The sequence below is a fragment of the Coregonus lavaretus genome (assembly GCF_964263955.1).
Source record: "Coregonus lavaretus genome assembly, chromosome: 1".
In the NCBI taxonomy this organism is placed as follows: Eukaryota; Metazoa; Chordata; class Actinopteri; order Salmoniformes; family Salmonidae; genus Coregonus; species Coregonus lavaretus.
The window spans coordinates 87,222,739-87,242,694 of NC_139988.1; the positions used below are offsets into that span (position 1 = coordinate 87,222,739).

Consider the following 19,956-nt stretch of genomic DNA (forward strand, 5'->3'; position numbering starts at 1 on the left):
AATTATTTGACCTGTGTAATCTATTGTAAAAACATGATAAAGATTGAGTCAAACATTTAGCCTGTTAAATTAATTAATTAATTAATTGGATATCAACATCAGGGGGCCTTTACTGGTTGTGGTGCCAAAATGCACCATGGCTCGCACGAGACACACATCAAACAATTAGGGTTCCTCAAAGGTTCTTGGGAAGGGTGATGGTTCTATGTAGAACCATACTGACTCAAAGAACCCTTTGAGCCCTTCAATGGTTCTTTGCAGTTCAAAAAAGGGTTCTTTCCTCTTTTAGTGATAATTATTAAGGTTAAAAGGTTAGTGCTATCCGGAATCCTTGGGACGTCTGTACCCTAAACCGTAACCCTATCCTTACCCTAACCTTAACATTAACCCTTACCGTTTTACATTTCAACTTCAATGGGATGAAGTCCCAAGGATCCCGTTTAGACTTTCCATAATTAAAATGTAGGGGCGGTGGCTCACTCTAATATTTTGGGTCATGGTTTGTTCACAGCTCTTTTTGTGCAACCGTGAGTGAGAGTGTCATTCCAGTTTTCTAACCTGTTGTGTTATGCTATTACATGGTATATGTGACTATGGCCAGTGATGGTGTCTTGTTAAAGACTCATGTATGGCTTTGAGTCAATTGAGAATGGTTGACTAATTAGTCAGTAGTTCTCAATTTTCTCCTTAGGGACCCCCAGCCATTCTCAAAAAAAAAAATTTAACAAAAAAAAAAAAAAAAAAAAATTCCAGAGTATCCAACTGTATGGTTCTACAAAGAACCTTTGCGATTTAGAAATGTTCTTTATAGTACAATTCTCCATAAAGGTTCTATAAACAACCATAAAAAAGGGTTCTTTATATAGCCCCAAAAGGGTTGTAACCATAGTGGAACACTTTTTTTGGTGCTATGGATCCTTTTTTGGGGGGTTATTTATAGAACCTTAGGAAAGGGTTATTTAGAGCACCATACAGGTTCCATTTAGAACCTTATGAGCATGGCTCTTTATAGAACCTTAAAAAAAAAAGGTTCAGTAAGCATCAAAAAGGGTTCTGCTATGGTTACAAGCCAAATAACCCTTATTTGGCACTATTTTATAGAACCATTTGTTTTTAGCGTGTAGCATGCCACAGGTGTCACACCTTTACAACTTTTAAAGACTGCGAACGTAAAAGTATGCTAATTGTTTCAATAATGTTCATATAATCTCAATACTCTCCATACCCATTAGGTTGTAACGACACAGATAAAGAGGGAGGGAGTAAAACACGGAAAAACAAACATATTTCGTATGCCAGTCCCCGCCTACATGTATAAAGCCAAGTAGCGCTCCTGCAGTCTGCATTGGATTACTGAAAGCACAGCGTTAGCGGAAGTAACCCGCCTGGCTCACTGTCAATCGCTAAGGAAGGCTCAGTCATCAAGGTATAGTAAAACTATTTCATAGTCTATATGCTTCAATTTGCGGCCAATTTAACTTTAAAACAAATGCCATATCTTCAACTGGTATATTTGAGACCTAAATCGTTTCTATTCGGGGAATATAGTCGTTTAATATCGCGGCAAATATCTCGTAGGCTATTTGTAGACAACCTTTACCCTCTCGTATGGCGATAAGTCATATAGCTTGAATGCATTTGGTGAATGATTTACCGCATAGTTTTACCTGGAGACGCACAGGTGTGCCACTCGGGATATTATCATGCAGAATCTATGATTACGTATTTCGTCCGTTGGTGTTTTATGACATTCTATGACATTTTATTAGTTCAATGTTGATAGACAATGTGTTGGAACGAATCGTCCACTTGTGCAGGGTGCATTGATGCTTTGATTTATTAGGATCCCATGGGATCTGACAGATAAAGAAAAGCAGATTACAGTCAAAAGACTCTTGCGCTCATTTGAATGAGTTGCAATTTCAGTTTGTAGGATTTTGCAAACATGTTACATCGTGTTGTGTTATACAAGTGTTTAACATTAATTGACCACTAAAATAGATTACATTCGTTCATATTGAGGTCATAAAGTGAGTGCGCGGAAAGTAGCTTACAGTGGTTGTCCTCTTGCTCTTCCTGGTTCGTGGCACCTAATTAGCCTATTTGGCACCGGGTTGGGCGTTGGCCATGGTGGGACGAGGTGCGGGACAACATGTTCTGGCGCTCCAGTCCACTCAGTTGTATAGGCTTGAACTGTAAAGGCGAGGGAGTGAATTTGACAGTAATTTACAGGCAGCTCAGGGGCAAGTAAGTTACTGTATTTCATATTGCCTTACATCTACTGTAATCTAAATATAGTACCAAAGCAAATGCTGTGTAACAACACACAGTACAATACCTAAGAAATAACTGTATTTATTGTAAAACACTTATTGCTAATCTTAATTAATGGATAAATGAATGAAATTCATTGAGATGAGGGGTTTGTATTTCACAGTATTTTACTGTAATTACATGGGATTGGTGCAAGCAGATTGGCTGCTAGGTAACATGTTTACACATTAAAGCATATCAATGACTATTTTGTGTTTTATATCACTTGCTCTTGTAGAGGCCTTAACCAAGGCTTCCAAACGGGTAACAACTACAGGGCAAAACAGACCAAAAGCACATGGCAAAATGCTCAACCAGTAAGATTTAAGACTTGCTGACACTCCAATTTGATGGGGCACTATAACCACATAGGGGGTCAATTGGTAGATGACTCTCACTAACGGCTGGCCCAAATGTAGCCTCTTACAAGGCACACCTCAAAATATGTTAATGAGTCAGAAACAACAATACAACGCACCCACTAGTGGTCAAAAGGTTTTTGGCTCTCCAAAAAATACGGTACAGTACTGTATTCTGTAGGGTGGAATTACAGTACCATTAGAAATTCAGCAATTCTTTCCCCACTCACAACATTTTCCCACAATTCACCATAATTTACAGTATGATGCAGTAAAACGTTTCACAGTATTTTGATGCTGCTAATACCCCAAATTACTGTATAAATTACAGTTAATTTTTTTTTATTGTCACATACACCGGATAGGTGAAGTGAAATGTGTTGTTTTACAGGGTCAGCCATAATAGTACGGCGCCACTGGAGCAAATTAGGATTAAGTGCCTTGCTCAAGGGCACATCGGCAGATTTTTCCTGTTACAGTGTGGCTACTTCTTGGCGTAGGTAGCTATTTAAACGTAAAGAGGATTATGTGCATACTGTGCGACACAGTTCTGGTCATGTGATTTTGATGCGGGTGATTAGGTAGATTACCTTCTGTCAGCGAGTCAAAGACCTTACAAAGCATGACAGTTGTCAGACTTCAAATGCAAAGTTAGAGGGGTTACCTTGCAATGGGGATCCGGTGTGCGCAGTGTCTGTGTCTCCGTTCATGAGATTGTCCCGTGAATGGGTCGAGGGCCTCGGTACCGCGACTCCAAACCCAATGTGCCAAATGTGCCTAACAACCGTAAGTAACATTGTCTGCACTGATATTCAGTGTAATTTAAAATTTAATTTTTTTGTCATTTAGCAGACACTCTTATCCAGAGCGACTTACAGTTAGTGAGTGCATACATTTTTCATACTGGCCCCCCGTGGGAAAAACCCCCACAACCCTGGTGTTGCAAGCGCCATGCTCTACCAACTGAGCTACACGGGGCCCTTTAATTTACTTTCTCTCTGTTCTCTATCCTCTGTCCCCCCTCTCTCTTTCTTAACCCCCTCCCTCTCAATTCAATTTCAATTTAAGGGCTTTATTGGCATGGGAAATGTATGTTATCATTGCCAAAGGAAGTGAAGAAGATAGTAAACAATAAATATTAACAGTAAACATTACACTCAGAAGTTCCAAAAGAATAAAGACATTTCAAATGTCATATTATGTATATATACAGTGTTGTAACAATGTGCAAATAGTTAAAGTACAAATGGGAAAATAAATAAACATAAATATGGGTTGTTTGTTCTTCACTGGTTGCCCTTATTTTGTGGCAACAGGTCACAAATCTTGCTGCTGTGATGGCACACTGTGGTTTCTCACCCAGTAGATAAGGGAGTTCATCAAAATTGGGATTGTTTTTGAATTCTTTGTGGATCTCTGTAATCTGAGGGAAATATGTGTCTCTGTCTCATCACACTCTCCTCTGTCACTGTGTACCTCTCTCTCTCTCATCACACTCTCCTCTGTCACTGTGTACCCCCCTCTCTCTCTCTCCTCTCTCCTCTGTCACTGTGTACCTCTCTCTCTCCTCATCACTGTGTACCTCTCTCTCTGTCACTGTGTACCTCTCTCTCTCTCCTCATCACTGTGTACCTCTCTCTCTGTCACTGTGTCTCTCTCTCTCTCTCCCTCTCTCCTCTCTCCTCTGTCACTGTGTACCTCTCTCTCTCCACATCAATGTGTACCTCTCTCTCTGTCACTGTGTACCTCTCTCTCTCTCTCTCCCTCTCTCTCTCTCTCTCTCTCTCTCTCTCTCTCTCTCTCTCTCCACTATCCTTTTCTTCCATCCTTATAGCGCTATGTCGAACGAGGAGCGGACTTTCATTGCCATCAAGCCAGATGGAGTTCAGAGAAGGCTTGTCGGAGAGATCATCAAGAGATTTGAGCTAAAGGGCTTCAAAATGGTGGGGATGAAATTCATCCAGGTACGTTATTCTACTGACTGGAATGTATTTTTATTTTTATGTAAGCTGTGTAGTCTTATGCACTTCAGAACATTATTAGACAAAATGGTATAGCCAATAAGTACGACTGAATGGCAGGCCTGTCCATTATGTAAACAGGCTATCTGACAGATATACTTAAAAAAAAACATGCATCTTAAACCATGACAAAAGTCAACTAAGCAAGAACTTGTGCCAATACACATTGATTGGACATACAATACAGTACAGTATAGTACAGTAGGGTATAGTAGAGTACAGTAGTAGAATAGATTACATTAGGGTACATTAGTACAGCAGAGTAACTATACAAAATATATTCACGTCACCAAATAATTGATTAAAATACACTGTTTGCAATGGAGGTCTACAGTAGCCTCAACAGCACTCTGTAGGGTAGCGCCATGGTGTAGCCGGAGGACACCTAGCTTCAGTCCTCCTCTTGGTACATTGACGTCAATAAAAAACCTAGGAGGCTCTTGAGTCTCACCCCCTTCCATAGACTTACACAGTAATTATGACAACTTCTGGAGGATGTCCTCCAACCTATCAGAGCTCTTGCAGCGAGAGAGAGAGAGAGAGAGAGAGAGAGAGAGAGAGAGAGAGAGAGAGAGAGAGAGAGAGAGAGAGAGAGAGAGAGAGAGAGAGAGAGAGAGAGAGAGAGAGAGAGAGAGAGAGAGAGAGAGAGAGAGAGAGAGAGAGAGAGAGAGAGAGAGAGAGAGAGAGAGAGAGAGAGAGAGAGAGAGAGAGAGAGAGAGAGAGAGAGAGAGAGAGAGAGAGAGAGAGAGAGAGAGAGAGAGAGAGAGAGAGAGAGAGAGAGAGAGAGAGAGAGAGAGAGAGAGAGAGAGAGAGAGAGAGAGAGAGAGAGAGAGAGAGAGAGAGAGAGAGAGAGAGAGAGAGAGAGAGAGATTTAATTAATTAATTATTAATTAATTTATTGATTGCTGCCGGTTTAACTGCGTGTATTCATTCTGTTGAAAAACCTTCTTAAACGGGGATAAACCAGTGGAGGCTGCTGAGGGGTTTTCAAATCTTTCATTCCATTCCAGACATTATTATGAGCCGTCCTCCCCTCAGCAGCCTCCACTAGGATAAACATACCACAATTTGTCCAATAGAAACTCTCGTTTCAAACTCTTGGACTAATGATTACACCCTAGATCAGCTAGATGCAGGCAAGAGTGTGCAAGGCGGTATTGAATGTGTCACTGTCTGTCACCTTGATTACTCAAATTTCTCTCGACCTGTGCACCTACATTGTAAAGTTTCATTCATAGGCTAGGTTGTAGCAACCTCATGATGGCTATAGGGAACATTAGAGTATCATGTAGTAGCCTAAACCTATCGCTGTTGCATTGAACTGGGTGAATGGAATATGAATGACAGTCATCCAATATGCTGTAATAGAAATAAGGCCATGGTCATAAAAAAAATTATCATACTGTCTCATCTTCAACGACACCAACTGCCACTGAGTACAGTAGGAACAACACCAACTGCCACTGAGTACAGTAGGAACAACACCAACTGCCACTGAGTACAGTAGGTTCAGTACAGTAAGGTGCAGTACAGTACAGTAGTGTACAGTAAGAGTGGGCCAAAATTCCTCCACAGCGACGTGAGAGACTGATCAACAACTACAGGAAGCATTTGGTTGGAGTCATTGCAGCTAAAGGTAGCACAACCAGTTATTGAGTGTAAGGGGGCAATTACTTTTTCACACAGGGGAATTGGGTGTTGCATAACTTTGTTTATGAAATAAATATGTAATTGTTGTGTTATTTGTTCACTTATGTTCCCTTTATCTAATATTAGGTTTTGGTTGAAGATCTGATAACATTCAGTATCACAAATATGCAAAAGTACAGAAAATTAGAAAGGGGGCAAATACTTTTTCATAGCACTGTATAAGCTCTGGTGACGTCCTGTGAATGTACAAAACATTAAGAACTCTTTCCATGGCATAGACTGACCAGGTGAATCCAGGTGAAAGCTATGATCCCTTATTGATGTCACTTGTTAAATTCACTTCAATATGTGTAGATGAAGGGGAGGAGACAGGTTAAAGAAGGATTTTTAAGCCTTAAGACAATTGAGACATGGATTGTGTATGTGTGTCATTCAGAGGGTGAATGGGCAATATTTCAGTGCGTTTGAACAGGGTATGGTGGTAGGTGTCAAGAACTGCAACGCTGCTGGGTTTTTCACGCTTAACAGTTTTCCGTATGTATCAAGAATGTTCCACTACCCAAAGGACATCCAGCAAACTTGACACAACTGTGGGAAACATTGGAGTCAACGTGGGCCAGCATCCCTGTGGAACGCTTTCAACACCTTGTAGAGTCCATGCCCCGATGAATTGAGGCTGTTCTGAGGGCGCAACTCAATATTAGGAAGATGTTCCTATGTAAACTCAATGTACACTTGAGCTCTCCAGATACAGGCTATAGCTTTACCAAACCCTTGTTGTATGGAGGGGGGAAAAAAGTATAGAATGCACTCATTACTGTACGTCGCTCTGGATAAGAGCGTCTGCGAAATGAAAAAAGAAAACATTTGTAACAATGTTGCCGAGACATGATTGTTACAGGATCCTTTACTCCGATCGATTCTATGACTGATGTTCGACATAGCCCACTGTATTTTGCCGTGATATGCCTCGTGTGTGTCCCTGTGATGATGATGGGTTATTGACGGTTGTGACTGTTGTGTTGTCTGACTAACCCAGGCCCCAGAGTCTCTGCTGAGGGAGCACTATGCCGACCTGCAGGACAGACCCTTCTTCCCAGGCCTCGTCAGCTACATGACCTCAGGCCCAGTGGTGGCTATGGTAAGACAAACGCCCCTTGTTGTGTTCATTGACGGGATGTGATGGTCTAGTTTCTCCTACAAGAAGACGGAGAAGCCAACACCATTGTAATGCTGTGGTTCCTAATACCACCTGTAACAGTGAACTGTGGTTCCTAATACCACCTGTAACAGTGAACTGTGGTTCCTAATACCACCTGTAACAGTGAACTGTGGTTCCTAATACCACCTGTAACAGTGGTTCCTAATACCACCTGTAACAGTGAACTGTGGTTCCTAATACCACCTGTAACAGTGAACTGTGGTTCCTAATACCACCTGTAACAGTGAACTGCACCATACATTTCACCATAAACGCATTCACTACCTGTACCAATGTCGGATCATAACTTTGAGCCTCCAATCTTCAACATATTAAGATTAGTACTCGTATTTTGAAATGTATTTGACCGCTGTGCATAGAAATGGAAGATCAGGAAAAAATACTGGGTTAATAGTGTTATCGCTCTGTGTGTGGTGGCAGGTGTGGGAAGGGTCCAACGTGGTGAAGACGGGCAGAGTGATGCTAGGAGAGACCAACCCTGCCGACTCCAAACCCGGCACCATCCGAGGAGACTACTGCATCCAAGTGGGCAGGTGAGAATCAATCGCAGGCCTGTACATGACATAACACAATGATCCTATAAGCTAAAGGTTCTATGAAGCCTCAACCTTATGATGGATAATAGGATTATCATCAGGCCAGGACGATACCAGTATCGCGATACTCGTTAGTATCGTGGCAAGGAAACAACTCGAATCGGATTTAGTTCTTTAGGAAAACAGCCATAATGTTGGAAACAAACATCATTATGTTGTCATCCAGAGTCACATTTATTTTCCAAGATATAGCACACCATGTTTTAATACAGCAGGTTTTTAAAGGACCAAAGGGTTTTGTCTGCTTTGGGGTTATAATGTTTGCAATGGAAAGATTTTCCACTTAGCATTGTAACAAGTTCACTGACAATTTCAACTTATTGATGTGGACATTTAAAAACCTCTACAGAAAGGAAGGCTGAACATCAATTTTTATATATATATATATATATATATATATATATATATATACACTACCGGTCAAAAGTCTAAGAACACCTACTCATTCAAGGGTTTTTCTTTATTTTTACTATGTTCTACATTGTAGAATTATACTGAAGACTCAAAAATATGAAATAACACATATGGAATCTTTTGAAAACCCAAAAAGTGTTAAACAAATATATTTTATATTTGAGATTCTTCAAATAGCCACCCTTTGCTTGATGACAGCTTTGCACACTCTTGGCATTCTCTCAACCAGCTTCACCTGGAATGCTTTTCCAACAGTCTTGAAGGAGTTCCCACTTATGCTGAGCACTTGTTGGCTGCTTTTCCTTCACTCTGCGGTCCGACTCATCCCAAAACATCTCAATTGGGTTGAGGTCGGGGGATTGTGGAGGCCAGGTCATCTGATGCAGCACTCCATCACTCTCCTTCTTGGTCAAATAGGCCTTACACAGCCTGGAGGTGTGTTGGGTCATTGTCCTGTTGAAAAACAAATCATAGTCCCACTAAGCACAAACCAAAAGGGATGGCGTATCGCTGCAGAATGCTGTGGGAGCCATGCTGTTTAAGTGTGCCTTGAATTCTAAATAAAACACAGACAGTGTCCCCAGCAAAGCACCCCCACACCATAACACCACCTCCTCCATGATTTACGGTGGGAAATACACATACAGAGATAATCCGTTCACCCATACCGCGTCTCACAAAGACAAGGCGGTTGGAACCAAAAATCTCAAATTTGGACTCCAGACCAAAGGACACATTTCCGCCGGTCTAATGTCCATTGCTCGTTTTTCTTGGCCCATGCAGGTCTCTTCTTCTTATTGGTGTCCTTTAGTAGTGATTTCTTTGCAGCAATTCGACCATGAAGGCCTGATTCACGCAGTCTCTTCTGAACAGTTGATGTTGAGATATGTCTGTTACTTGAACTCTTTGAATCATGTATTTGGCCTGCAATTTCTGAGGCTGGTAACTCTAATGAACTTATCCTCTACAGCAGAGGTAACTCTGGGTCTTCCATTCCTGTGGCGGTCCTCATGAGAGCCAGTTTCATCATGGCGCTTGATGGTTTTTGCGACTGCACTTAAAGAAACTTTCAAAGTTCTTCACATTTTCCGTTTTGACTGACCTTCATGTCTCAAAGTAAATAATAATAATATGCCATTTAGCAGACGCTTTTATCCAAAGCGACTTACAGTCATGTGCACATACATTTTTACGTATGGTGATGATGGACTGTTGTTTCTCTTTGCTTATTTGAGCTGTCCTTGCCATAATATGGACTTGGTCTTTTACCAAATAGGGCTATCTTCTGTATACCCCCCTACCTTGTCACAACACAACTGATTGGCTCAAGAAGGAAATACATTCTACAAATTAACTTTTAAGAAGGCACACCTGTTAATTGAAATGCATTCCAGGTGACTACCTCATGAAGCTGGTTGAGAGAATGCCAAGAGTATGCAAAGCTGTCATCAAGGCAAAGGGTGGCTATTTGAAGAATCTCAAATATAAAATATATTTTGATTTGTTTAACACTTTTTGGGTTACTACATGATTCCATATGTGTTATTTCATAGTTTTGATGTCTTCGCTATATTATTCTACAATATAGAAAATAGTAAAAATATAGAAAAACTCTTGAATGAGTAGGTGTTCTAAAACTTTTGACTGGTAGTGTGTGTGTATGTGTATATACAGTGAGGGGAAAAAAGTATTTGATCCCCTGCTGATTTTGTACGTTTACCCACTGACAAAGAAATGATCAGTCTATAATTTTAATGGTAGGTTTATTTGAACAGTGAGAGAAAGAATAACAACAAAATCCAGAAAAACGCATGTCAAAAATGTTATAGATTCATTTGCATTTTAATGAGGGAAATAAGTATTTGACCCCCCTCTCAATCAGAAAGATTTCTGGCTCCCAGGTGTCTTTTATACAGGTAACGAGCTGAGATTAGGAGTGCTCCTAATCTCCGCTTGTTACCTGTATAAAAGACACCTGTCCACAGAAGCAATCAATCAATCAGATTCCGAACTCTCCACCATGGCCAAGACCAAAGAGCTCTCCAAGGATGTCAGGGACAAGATTGTAGACCTACACACGGCTGGAATGGGCTACAAGACCATCGCCAAGTAGCTTGGTGAGAAGGTGACAACAGTTGGTGCGATTATTCGCAAATGGAAGAAACACAAAAGACTGTCAATCTCCCTCGGCCTGAGATGTAAGTTCTCACATCGTGGAGTTGCAATGATCATGAGAACGGTGAGGAATCAGCCCAGAACTACACGGGAGGATCTTGTCAATGATCTCAAGGCAGCTGGGACCATAGTTGCCAAGAAAACAATTGGTAACACACTACGCCGTGAAGGACTGAAATCCTGCAGCGCCCGCAAGTTCCCCCTGCTCAAGAAAGCACATATACAGGGCCGTCTGAAGTTTGCCAATGAACATATGAATGATTCAGAGGAGAACTGGGTGAAAGTGTTGTGGTCAGATGAGACTAAAATTGAGCTCTTTGGCATCAACTCAACTCGCCGTGTTTGGAGGAGGAGGAATGCTGCCTATGACCCCAAGAACACCATCCCCACTGTCAAACATGGAGGTGGAAACATTATGCTTTGGGGGTGTTTTTCTGCTAAGGGGACAGGACAACTTCACTGCATCAAAGGGACGATGGACGGGGCCATGTACCGTCAAATCTTGGGTGAGAACCTCCTTCCCTCAGCCAGGGCATTGAAAATGGGTAGTGGATGGGTATTCCAGCATGACAATGACCCAAAACACACAGCCAAGGTAACAAAGGAGTGGTCAAGAAGAAGCACATTAAGGTCCTGGAGTGGCCTAGCCAGTCTCCAGACCTTAATCCCATAGAAAATCTGTGGAGGGAGCTGAAGGTTCGAGTTGCGAAACATCAGCCTCAACCTTAATGACTTGGAGAAGATCTGCAAAGAGGAGTGGGACAAAATCCCTCCTGAGATGTGTGCAAACCTGGTGGCCAACTACAAGAAACGTCTGACCTCTGTGATTGCCAACAAGGGTTTTGCCACCAAGTACTAAGTCATGTTTTGCAGAGGGGTCAAATACTTATTTCCCTCATTAAAATGCAAATCAATTTTTAATATTTTTGACATGCGTTTTTCTGGATTTTTGTTGTTGTTATTCTGTCTCTCACTGTTCAAATAAACCTACCATTTAAAATTATAGACCGATCATGTCTTTGTCAGTGGGCAAACGTACAAAATCAGCAGGGGATCAAATACTTTTTTCCCCTCACTATATATACTTTCAGACTATCTATAGGCCCTAAAGATGAATGTGTCTGTTTCCGTATGCTATTAAATGCTAAGAATCGTTCTTTCCTTATTGTTTCAGGAACATCATCCATGGCAGTGACTCAGTAGAGAGCGCCAACACAGAGATCAAGCTGTGGTTCCAACCTGAGGAGTTGTGTAGTTATACAAGCTGCTCTAGCAGCTGGCTCTACTGAGGATCTGAAGGCTTCCAGTTGCCCCTAGGCACCATCCACCAACCCTTAACCATTAGCATTAGGAGGGGGGGGGGATGTAAAACTGACCTTAGATCAGTGACGACTTCATCCTACTCTTCCTGGCGACTAAGGACCACACCACTCCCTGTTCACCTTCTGTACCCGTCTGTGATTGGTCCATTCCTGGTTCCATTCATTCCTCTGGGCGTAGAGTTGTCATGGTGAAATAGTTTTTTATTGTCTGGTTTGTTCAACTTTCCAATAAAAAAAAACTCACAACCCCATATTTTTCCTTGTTGCTGATCATAACACACATTTTTCTATATATTTTTTTATTGTACGTTACATCATAAAAAATAAAATAAAATAAAACAACTTTTCTTTCAACATCTGCCCCATGCAGTGTTCTTGACCTGACATGGTCTACAGTAGGTTGACAGGGTTTAATGGTGCATCAACGTCTTGTGTGCCTCAGTCCTGTGGCCAGATTTACATTTGAAACATTAGCAGGCAGGCCTGGTCACTGCCAACATTAAGAGGGATTAGCCGGTTCCATAATCTCAGATTGGGATTAACTGTGGATCTGCTCAGGTGAGCTAACGGTCAACCTAATGGTGGGAGGAGCGGGTGGGACCTGGGATGACACTAAGGTTTTAAGCATCTCACACACACAGAGTATGCTTATTATAGTACTGGTGTCACTGTGAAGATTTGACCTGAGATGCCTATCACGTGTGTGTGTGTGTGTGTGTGTGTTGGAAGCACCGGAGCCCAGCAGGGTCTTAAAATCATCTGGCGGATCTCCGTAGTCAGTCTGATTGCAGGGGTCTCTAGAGACGCACTGGGTCCACTGCAGGCTGCAGTGACCTCGGAGCTCCAATCCTCAGGTCTGGCGTTCTTCTCCAGGATGGTCCCCACAAGTCCAAACACCATCTTGTCGATCTTATCAGCAGGGATCTCTTGGGGCCGGGGCCATCTTCTCGTCGATGGCCTTCTCTGCCGAACCGAATCAAACAAGTTAATGCAAGTGTCCATTTCTGATGGATTAATAATGACATGGGGCGATGCCGCGGTTTAAGAGGTTTTGGAGTGTGTGTAATACAATTACCTAATTCTACTTCATACGACTTTTAGACCACATTATCTTTTCCTGGCGTCTTTAATTTCCTGTGGTGTTTAAACCAGAGGAGGCTGGTGGGAGGAGCTATAGGAGAACGGGCTCATTGTAATGGCTGGAATGGAATGAATGGAACGGAGTCAACCGTGGTTTCCATATGTATGATACCGTTCCATTTATTCCATTACGATGAGCCTGTCCTCCTATATATCCTCCCACCAGGCTCCTCTGGTTTAAAGAGTGTAGAGGTGAAGATATATAGAAATACAAAGAGAAAAAAGAGGCAATGACAAATATTTTAATAAGCGTCAAAAATTTGTTCTTACAAAAATCATTAACAGATACCTTTTCACAGCCATGCGGAAACAGTTTGCAATACTTGTAAACAAAGAAACAAAAATAATACACCCAATATGTCCCCAAACATTTGGTTGATTTACAAATTCAAGGTATTGTCTATCAAACCTCGATCACAGCACAAAATGACCAGAAGAAAGATCAGAAAACTCATGTATCTAGATAGATGTACAAACCACATTGCAACCAAATATGTACCACAAGGGCCAGTGTTTATAATTTAAATATTATAATCGTTTTTTTTGTTTGTTTTTTTACAAATCATTTAGTTATTTGTATCCAAAATAAAACACCAAAACATAACTTAAGCCCCTCCGTTAATAATTACAGTTCATGATAATTATTTCCCCAACAAAATAACTAATCACTTTATCAAATATATACGTAGCACCAATGATATATAACGGTCGAATATAGAGGGGTTGTCACATACAAAGAGACCCGTGTTAGTATTCAAAGAAGAAACACACCTCATTCTAGATGCTCTCCCCAGCCCGTACCTCCACTAGACCCTGTTAAGATCAGAAAGGTCTGGATAGGTGTAAGCAATATGGCTCAAATGCCACTAAGCCTATCAAAAGGGCAAAATGGAGCTAGTACCATTTTTCTCATACCTATCCAATCCTTTTGGATCTATAGGACACGTAGGGCTAGGGGTCGATTTAGAGTGGGTGGTAGCACGACCAAAGATCATAACAGCAAAACAAGCTCAGTGTAGGTCCACAGAAAGACCTTACTATTCTGCATGCACTCTAACTTGATTGATCCGGTCCCAAATCAGCCCCTCGCTCCTCCTCCTCAGCTCCACACACTTCCTGAATGGCCTCTGGTCAACCTACTGTAGGCCATGTCAGGTCAAGAGCCTATAATAGCATCCTGTTCTTTCAGATCTCTAAGGGGGGGATTCAGAAGTGTCTACAAGCAGAGGCGAGGTGTTGATTTTGGATTGGGCATCTCGGTGACATTGGGAGAAAGAGTCATAGCATCACTGAAGAATCTCTCTCCAAAATGTTTGATTGTGCATTAGGAATCATTTGGAAGGTAGCAGCAAAGTTAAGTCTATGAACAGTCATGTCTTTTTGTTTTTCTAAGATATGTCATTTGGTCAGTGAATTGGTTAAGATTTCCACAACCCTTTAATACTTTCTTAATTCTCATCTAGTTAGTCATAGTCTGTGCCAGATCTGATTTCTTTAAGTTAATCACAAACAAAAACCAAATCCTGAACACCAAACCCTTTTCACATCAGAGGATAGAGAGAAACTACATTTTATTACTCTGCTGGACATTGTATATAACCTTAATTAATATTAACAATTCAATCTAAATCAACAGAGAGACGAAATGGTAGAAACTATTAATCATACATCCTTTGGAAAAGGAACTACACATGGAAACAATGATTGAGGGTAATACCTATGTACACAAAGCATGCCGTCAAACTGAATGCTGACCGAGGGTTCTTAATGCATTGTAATCGTTACCCATGAAGGGTTTATAAAATACCTCACCAATCAACAGAACAGTCATTATTGAACACAAGAAACAGGGGAGAAATCCACATTCAGACATGGACAAGAAGAAACATTAATTAATGAGCAGGTTATTCCATGAACTTTACGCAACGTAATTCTGTTTGATTTTGACTATAATGCACTTTGCTTGATCCTTGCAGCCAAGAAAAAAGTCTTAGAGAAAAATGCAAACATTTCCTGAGAAGTTAATTGTCAACCTTACTGGTATAGAAAGAGAGATTCTAGGTACAGTGGGGAAAAAAAGTATTTAGTCAGCCACCAATTGTGCAAGTTCTCCCACTTAAAAAGATGAGAGAGGCCTGTAATTTTCATCATAGGTACACGTCAACTATGACAGACAAATTGAGATTTTTTTTCTCCAGAAAATCACATTGTAGGATTTGTAATGAATTGATTTGCAAATTATGGTGGCAAATAAGTATTTGGTCACCTACAAACAAGCAAGATTTCTGGCTCTCACAGACCTGTAACTTCTTCTTTAAGAGGCTCCTCTGTCCTCCACTCGTTACCTGTATTAATGGCACCTGTTTGAACTTGTTATCAGTATAAAAGACACCTGTCCACAACCTCAAACAGTCACACTCCAAACTCCACTATGGCCAAGACCAAAGAGCTGTCAAAGGACACCAGAAACAAAATTGTAGACCTGCACCAGGCTGGGAAGACTGAATCTGCAATAGGTAAGCATCTTGGTTTGAAGAAATCAACTGTGGGAGCAATTATTAGGAAATGGAAGACATACAAAACCACTGATAATCTCCCTCGATCTGGGGCTCCACGCAAGATCTCACCCCGTGGGGTCAAAATGATCACAAGAACAGTGAGCAAAAATCCCAGAACCACACGGGGGCACCTAGTGAATGACCTGCAGAGAGCTGGGACCAAAGTAACAAAGCCTACCATCAGTAACACACTACGCCGCCAGGGACTCAAATCCTGCAGTGCCAGATGTGTCCCCCTGCTTAAGCCAGTACATGTCCAGGCCCGTCTGAAGTTTGCTAGAGTGCATTTGGATGATCCAGAAGAGGATTGGGAGTATGTCATATGGTCAGATGAAACCAAAATAGAACTTTTTGGTAAAAACTCAACTCGTCGTGTTTGGAGGACAAAGAATGCTGAGTTGCATCCAAAGAACACCATACCTACTGTGAAGCATGGGGGTGGAAACATCATGCTTTGGGGCTGTTTTTCTGCAAAGGGACCAGGACGACTGATCCGTGTAAAGGAAAGAATGAATGGGGCCATGTATCGTGAGATTTTGAGTGAAAACCTCCTTCCATCAGCAAGGGCATTGAAGATGAAACGTGGCTGGGTCTTTCAGCATGACAATGATCCCAAACACACCGCCCGGGCAACGAAGGAGTGGCTTCGTAAGAAGCATTTCAAGGTCCTGGAGTGGCCTAGCCAGTCTCCAGATCTCAACCCCATAGAAAATCTTTGGAGGGAGTTGAAAGTCCGTGTTGCCCAGCGACAGCCCCAAAACATCACTGCTCTAGAGGAGATTTGCATGGAGGAATGGGCCAAAATACCAGCAACAGTGTGTGAAAACCTTGTGAAGACTTACAGAAAACGTTTGACCTGTGTCATTGCCAACAAAGGGTATATAACAAAGTATTGAGAAACTTTTGTTATTGACCAAATACTTATTTTCCACCATAATTTGCAAATAAAATCATTAAAAAATCCTACAATGTGATTTTCTGGAGAAAAAAAGTAATCATTTTGTCTGTCATAGTTGACGTGTACCTATGATGAAAATTACAGGCCTCATCTTTTTAAGTGGGAGAACTTGCACAATTGGTGGCTGACTAAATACTTTTTTTCCCCACTGTAATTCCACATCCACTGCAACGATAACTGAGCTAGATCAACTTTTCTGTACTATTCTATTTCTATATAGTGGGTTCAAATAACATTATTCTGATTATAGACCATAGTTCACATAGTTGCCATAGTTATGCAATAGAATTTAGGTAAATTGATGCAAGTATAATATATTGTATGTACCTTAATATAACTTTAGGGGGTTATAGTTCAGCAATCTGACATAGCAAAATACAGAAAACATTATTGCATATTATTCCATTTCGAGGACTACCTCAAATGTGCTATGTTACAAATATCTGTGTTCGGTGTCTAGTCAAACATATGAGGATATCATTATTTTATTTGCATATGGTATATCAAGTTGCCCAAACCTGCATCTCAGATTAGAGACACATTATTATGATGTCACAATGACCCCCCAACCCTGTCTCTATTTGACTGCCAAGCTCATCAGGAGGTAGTACAAAGAAAGGGAGTCTACATACAATTGTCACCACTCACTACCAGCTACAACACACAAGCAGATTCAGGAAGTCGGGAGGATCTCCAACCAATCAGGAATCTGGCAAAAATGTATGCGGTCTAATTGGTGAATAAAGAAGCCAATGGGAAAGGTTTTCTCCATGCTATAGCCTACTCCAATCAGATCCCATTGGTTTTGTGAAAGTACACTTACAGTGAGGGAAAAAAGTATTTGATCCCCTGCTGATTTTGTACATTTGCCCACTGACAAAGACATGATCAGTCTATAATTGTAATGGTAGGTTTATTTGAACAGTGAGAGACAGAATAACAACCAAAAAATCCAGAAAAACGCATGTCAAAAATGTTATCAATTGATTTGCATTTTAATGAGGGAAATAAGTATTTGACCCCTCTGCAAAACATGATTTAGTACTTGGTGGCAAAACCCTTGTTGGCAATCACAGAGGTCAGACGTTTCTTGTAGTTGACCACCAGGTTTGCACACATCTCAGGAGGGATTCTGTCCCACTCCTCTTTGCAGATCTTCTCCAAGTCATTAAGGTTTCGAGGCTGACGTTTGGCAACTCGAACCTTCAGCTCCCTCCACAGATTTTCTATGGGTATTTGACCCCCTCTCAATCAGAAAGATTTCTGGCTCCCAGGTGTCTTTTATACAGGTAACGAGCTGAGATTAGGTGCACACTCTTAAAGGGAGTGCTCCTAATCTCAGCTTGTTACCTGTATAAAAGACACCTGTCCACAGAAGCAATCAATCAATCAGATTCCAAACTCTCCACCAAGGCCAAGACCGAAGAGCTCTCCAAGGAAGTCAGGGACAAGATTGTAGACCTACACACGGCTGGAATGGGCTACAAGACCATCGCCAAGCAGCTTGGTGAGAAGGTGACAACAGTTGGTGCGATTATTCGCAAATGGAAGAAACACAAAAGACTGTCAATCTCCCTCAGCCTGGGGCTCCATGCAAGATCTCACATCGTGTAGTTGCAATGATCATGAGAACGGTGAGGAATCAGCCCAGAACTACACGGGAGGATCTTGTCAATGATCTCAAGGCAGCTGGGACCATAGTCACCAAGAAAACAATTGGTAACACACTACGCTGTGAAGGACTGAAATCCTGCAGCGCCCGCAAGGTCCCTCTGCTCAAGAAAGCACATATACAGGCCGGTCTGAAGTTTGCCAATGAACATCTGAATGATTCAGAGGAGAACTGGGTGAAAGTGTTGTGGTCAGATGAGACCAAAATCGAGCTCTTTGGCATCAACTCAACTCGCCGTGTTTGGAGGAGGAGGAATGCTGCCTATGACCCCAAGAACACCATCCCCACCGTCAAACATGGAGGTGGAAACATTATGCTTTGGGGGTGTTTTTCTGCTAAGGGGACAAGACAACTTCACCGCATCAAAGGGACGATGGACAGGGCCATGTACCGTCAAATACTGGGTGAGAACCTCCTTCCCTCAGCCAGGGCATTGAAAATGGGTAGTGGATGGGTATTCCAGCATGACAATGACCCAAAACACACGGCCAAGGCAACAAAGGAGTGGCTCAAGAAGAAGCACATTAAGGTCCTGGAGTGGCCTAGCCAGTCTCCAGACCTTAATCCCATAGAAAATCTGTGGAGGGAGCTGAAGGTTCGAGTTGCCAAACGTCAGCCTCGAAACCTTAATGACTTGGAGAAGATCTGCAAAGAGGAGTGGGACAAAATCCCTCCTGAGATGTGTGCAAACCTGGTGGTCAACTACAAGAAACGTCTGACCTCTGATTGCCAACAAGGGTTTTGCCACCAAGTACTAAATCATGTTTTGCAGAGGGGTCAAATACTTATTTCCCTCATTAAAATGCAAATCAATTTATAACAATTTTGACATGCGTTTTTCTGGATTTTGTTGTTGTTATTCTGTCTCTCACTGTTCAAATAAACCTACCATTAAAATTATAGACTGATCATGTCTTTGTCAGTGGGCAAACGTACAAAATCAGCAGGGGATAAAAAAATTTTCCCCTCACTGTACAAAGGCTATCAACAAAGCAATGTTTAATAAATGAAGACATTAACACCGACAATAAAATTGTTATCCAGTGGCTCAGTTGAATACTTAACCAGTACGCATCCATTTGGCAGTGAACAAAATAATTACCCATAAACAAGAGGGGGGGGGTTTAACGGTTTTTCATACCTCGATGTCATCCTTGACATGTAACCTACATTGTTTTTATTTCTGATTGACATCATTTTAGGATTACATTTTGCTCTCTTTTAGGGACAGATTTATGAAGAGTTTGCAATTGTTTTCTTAGAAGAAAATAGGTTATGACAAGGAATAAGACTTTACGGTTGAGTGTAATAAAGAGTATCTCGTGTGGTTTAGCTTTGTTTCTGAAGTTGTTTCCCTAGATCAATCAGGACCTTCTATTCTAAAGCTGCTGACATGCAAGAGGTAAGGGTGGGTTCAACAAGCCAGAGAGTCTGGCTGTTTGTTCCTGTAGTGCAATCTGTGACAGTGTTAATCTAGTGTATCCCAATAGAGACACTAGCACACTTCCTAGTATGCATTGCCAATCCTAAATAGTATGTCAGTTAACCTATTGGGG

General features: G+C 41.5%; 1 protein-coding gene across 1 annotated transcript; it reads left to right on the forward strand.

Annotated features, from left to right (window-relative positions):
• The first annotated feature begins 1,343 nt into the window (after positions 1 to 1,343).
• On the forward strand, positions 1,344 to 12,424 carry LOC311137326 (nucleoside diphosphate kinase A-like). Its single transcript, XM_084171764.1, has 5 exons — positions 1,344 to 1,426; positions 4,507 to 4,636; positions 7,383 to 7,484; positions 7,986 to 8,098; positions 11,925 to 12,424. The coding sequence occupies exons 2-5, from the start codon at positions 4,511 to 4,513 to the stop codon at positions 12,037 to 12,039; spliced, it is 456 nt and encodes a 151-aa protein (XP_084027890.1). The 5' UTR covers positions 1,344 to 1,426; positions 4,507 to 4,510; the 3' UTR covers positions 12,040 to 12,424.
• Positions 12,425 to 19,956: the final 7,532 nt, after the last annotated feature.